The 4,534-nt window shown below is 40.7% G+C and overlaps 1 protein-coding gene across 1 annotated transcript; it reads right to left on the minus strand.

Moving 5' to 3' along the window:
- Window positions 1–1,600: 1,600 nt before the first annotated feature.
- Window positions 1,601–4,197, minus strand: Sfxn2 (sideroflexin 2). Its single transcript, XM_001352888.4, has 4 exons — window positions 3,647–4,197; window positions 3,300–3,583; window positions 2,587–3,125; window positions 1,601–2,515 (listed from the first exon to the last, which is right to left on the minus strand). The coding sequence occupies exons 1-4, from the start codon at window positions 3,660–3,662 to the stop codon at window positions 2,356–2,358; spliced, it is 999 nt and encodes a 332-aa protein (XP_001352924.4). The 5' UTR covers window positions 3,663–4,197; the 3' UTR covers window positions 1,601–2,355.
- Between the last annotated feature and the right edge of the window lie 337 nt (window positions 4,198–4,534).

Here is a 4,534-nt window from a genome sequence, read left to right on the forward strand (position 1 = left end):
AAAGAGCAGGATTCGATAGAAGAAAACATGGCCAAAAAAATAGAGTTGGTTAGAGAGTTTTAGCTGAAGTTTGACTGATTTGAAGAGGGTTGCAGATTGGAGATGGTAAGTGAAGGAATAGATGGGAATATTTGAAATTGAAAGCTCAGGAAATTAGTCCAAATGCCGGCGAATGGGTTGTTACGAAATGATATAAATATATTTATACATAGGAATGATTTGAATACTAAAGTTTATAAGAAAGAGAAACATTGCATTGCATTGCATTATTGAATCTCGCACAAGTCGAGTCCGAAGAGATACCAGATCTCTCATACCCACAAAACACACATTCCAGTTTCCACTTGGAAACATTTATATCGCAAAACAGTCTGACGTTCAGGGGAACCCCCCCTGGTCCAAGTACAGGAATGAAACGAGAAAACGTTGCGATTTTGTTGAGGCAGCTAAAATACGGATCGAAGTTCCTGTTGGAGGAGGAGAAGGATGATGCCGAGCTAGCATATAAGCCCCCCCCAAACTTTTTTCAGCGGAAAACCCTACGATTTTGAATGAGCTTTCCCACACACACACACACACACACAGACACACACACACTTAAAAACAAACATAACGCCGTGCGAAAAAACTATGGCGGTAATAATGAAAATATAAAAAGCAGCATTGAACAAGATTTAAATGCCAATTGCGACATTGAATGCCTCAGTCAGTATAGAAAATAGACAAAAAACCAAAGCCAACAAATATTCACTTTTGAACGGCATTGAAAAGCGCTTGTTTCAAGCGAGCCAGTCCCCAAGAGCACACGATCGAGAGCCCCGAACGTTTTTGCCACTTAATAATACCTAAATAAGAATAAATAAAAAAAATACATACATATATATTAAATGTTTGCTGATTCGTGTGACAAATTTCATAAAATAAAACGAAATATTATAACTTTTTACAAATTGGAAATTTGGTAAAATTTGTGCTGCCAGGCAGCTGTTTGGGCGTGTGTTTGTTCGGAATTTTTTTGGTGTTTTTGTTGTTGTTGTTATGATAAACAGTTTAACATACATATTGAAACATCTCTGAGTGTTGAAGAATTTTCCATCAAATACTTAGCACCGAAATAATAAGAATTTTTAAGCGAGAGAGAGAGTGCCAACAAAATAAAAAATGAAATGAAAACAAAACCTAGATTAATGAGTATATTTAAAGATAAAACGAAATTGTACCTTGAGAATGTCCAAGAAATACTAAAAAGTAAAGTAAACGAAAGGAAAGGAAACGAAACGAAACGGAAGCCTAAACGATAAATACAGTCGTACAATAAGAGAAAGAGAGAGAGAGAGAGAGAGAGTCAGTCAGTCCTCCCCCAAAAAGGAAAGATATTCTATATTCTATAGATACCTACAAACATTAGTTGTGTTTTGCACATTTTTGTAAACTTTACAACACGATACAAAAACAAAACCGAAAACAACAAACCGATACGATTGCAATAAATGAAATCGCGAAAAGTTATATATTACGATATATATATACTATATATACATATTTACAGGATACATAATTAATAAACCCGTTTTTAAAACCCGTACAAAAGTATCACTAGTTTCATTAGTGGTCTACATTTTCGTTAGATAACATTTATTTCAACACTTTTTCGCTTAATCGAACAAAACACGTGAGTATATTAGTTTTAAAAAATACATAAGTCTGTGGAAAATCTGCCTCTGCTTCGGATAGGTTATTGAGAAAAGCCAGAGATACCAGCAAATTGTTTTGCCAATTAAAGATTCTAGTTTTTTAAAGGAATAAAGGAAATACTCCCAATTCTATAATATTCGAATTAATTTGATTTGAGCTGGCTTTCTCCATTAGTTAATACCGTACGCCGTTCTGAGACCCTTTTGTGTCAGGAACCATCTACCATCCAGCCTGTCCACGCGTCATATAGTTGGGGACAGGATGTTATTGGGAGGTCACAGAAGTATCGCTCAGCTCTTCTGGTTAGTTGGGCCTGAGAATTCTCTGGATAGAACGGGTACAACTTTACAATTCTATAGGCTATGAACTAGTTAGCAGCACAGTTTTGCAAATACGGATCATTGATCTAAAATAACCCACACACCAGATACACAGAAAGTAATACCATTTAAGTACGAATTGACTGATAGATACATTTGCTATGTAGTTGAGATACTTTTTCAGCTTAAATACTACTCTTTCAGCTATTGAGACGAGACACAAGGAACAATTTGCAATATATTGCGCGATCTGAAACAATAAATGCTACACAAGAAACCACAACGACTAACCAATGGACTAATTATTGTCATCCCCGTTGAAATGTCCTTTGTCATATCCCTACAGACCCTTGTTGAAGTAGACACGCTTGGGTACATTTCCCTCGGTTCTCTTCTTCATATCCTCATAGAGTTCCGGCTCGAAGGTGCGCATAGTAGAGGTGTCCAACGAGCATTGCTGTGGGAAGAAAGCACAGGCGGAGGGCACCATGAAGCAGAGGCTGAAAGGAAGGAAAAAAGGGAGTGAAAAGATGGCAGACATATTCCTTATAGGTGATCGTGATCCCCTTACAAGCATCCAACCATCAGGGTTTGGAAAGGGGCATTTATCCATTTGATGCGGCTGTAAGCGGGCAGCTTCTCCAATCTCTCCATGATCAAAGGCAGTACCAGCATCCCGGGCGCTGCCATGGCTATCCGTGATATGACCACCTCGCTAATACCCTTGATGGCAGCCAGACGACTCTGGCCCACAATCTCACCCTCCGAGTTCTTCACCTCCACGCCTCTGAGTATCTCGTTCTGTCGCATTAGCGGAATGTTGACACAGTTTGCGGCTGCCACAGCAGCGAATGGCACAAATCGCTGGAACAGAGGAGTCGCCTTCTTCGACCAGTAGTTCTTGCATCCAATGGCAGCAATCAAGGCTGAGGTTGTAGCCGACACATAGGCCACGCCCAGCTGCGTAACGCTGGTGGGGGAATTGGCATTGCGATTTGTATAGTTGACGACCGCGTTGAAGGACTGATTGATAAACTGCCAGAGCACCACCGCGGGCACAGTCCGATAGAAGGCCAGCATTCCGCCAGTGATCAACATGCCGCCAGGAACCTAAACAATGATAGACAAATACTACATAATCGACAGCGTGAGAGGAGGACACCGCTAAGCTATTACACATTCGATTCTCCTTCTTTCCCCTTTCTTTTTTTATGTTTTTTGGCAACTCATTCACGACGTCAGTGGTTTTGCTATTTTTGGGGCCGGACACATCACGAGACTTGCCTGAAAACTCATGCGACCACAAAAGTTCTGCAGCTCCCCTGTGTCGGGATGAAAGGCCGAGCTATACAACTTCATGTTGTAATGGACATCCTCCAGAGATTTCCCTGGCCCCAGGGACTGCGCCTGGCCCGGCTCCCGGCGATACTTCTCAATCATTTCCTTGGCCTCCAGCAGCCGTTCACTGGGCTGGACCACTGTCCGGGGATCTGTCATCCAGGCATAGTACTTGAAGCGACCAGCGAAGGTCGTCAGGTCATACAGCGGCTTGTCCACATCGATAAGGGCTATCACCATATGTGTTAGATGTTTACTATACCATATACATATGTATGTAATTCTTAGCTTACTTAATTCCTGAGACATTTTGAAGAGGTTCGACTCTTTGCAAGTGGCTTACGTAAGCTCGTATTGGTGCCGGCGGTTTTTTCTCCCACTTCTTGCTTCTTGCTTGTTGCTGTTTTACGATTGCGCTTTACCTGAGCACTGGCTCTGTGTACTCAGGGTTGGGGCTGTTGCTATCAACTGAATGAATCCAATCCGCCTGCCCAGGTGCGTGCTCCGTGCTTGCTGCCAGCTGTTCTTTTCGCTTTTCTGCTGTCTAATGCGGTTCAAAGTTTTTTGGCATCCATCCAAAAATGCAAATTTTTTTGCTTGTCTGCTTGTTACCGGTGCTACAATACAACCATTGGGCAGAGCAACAAATTTAACCCAATTTAGCACTGATTTATTACTCAATTGCTTTTCAAGAGCAGCGAAACAAATTTAAACAACAAAGACCATTTTCAAATTGTTTACAATAGTGTTGTTGGGTTGTTCATGAACGAGCTTTTCTCTGTAGTGAACGAACTGAAAAAGTTCATCGGAACCGCTCCTTGTTGTTCGTTATTTTATGTTACCTAGTTCGATTCTGTTTGCTATTTTTCCAGCTAACAAATCTAATTAATAAATCTAGATGTAATAATAATCGCGTAACATAGAATCTAGCGGACAAAATTGCACTGAGAACTAAAACGGCCATGCACCAAAAGTAAGAACATACTGACAGAACGAGCTAGTTCATTGAATGAACGAAAGAAGGCAGGCCACACACAGATTTGCCATTCACTGCCGGCAGGCTTAATCTGTATGTGTAGTTACCATGTAAACAACTTTGCAGTTTTGTTGACTTATTTTTTTTAACCTTATCTAGAAACACTCCAATAACTCCTTACAATTATCTAATTTTGTAGAAAATT

Source organism: Drosophila pseudoobscura, chromosome X (assembly GCF_009870125.1).
Source record: "Drosophila pseudoobscura strain MV-25-SWS-2005 chromosome X, UCI_Dpse_MV25, whole genome shotgun sequence".
Lineage (NCBI taxonomy): Eukaryota > Metazoa > Arthropoda > Insecta > Diptera > Drosophilidae > Drosophila > Drosophila pseudoobscura.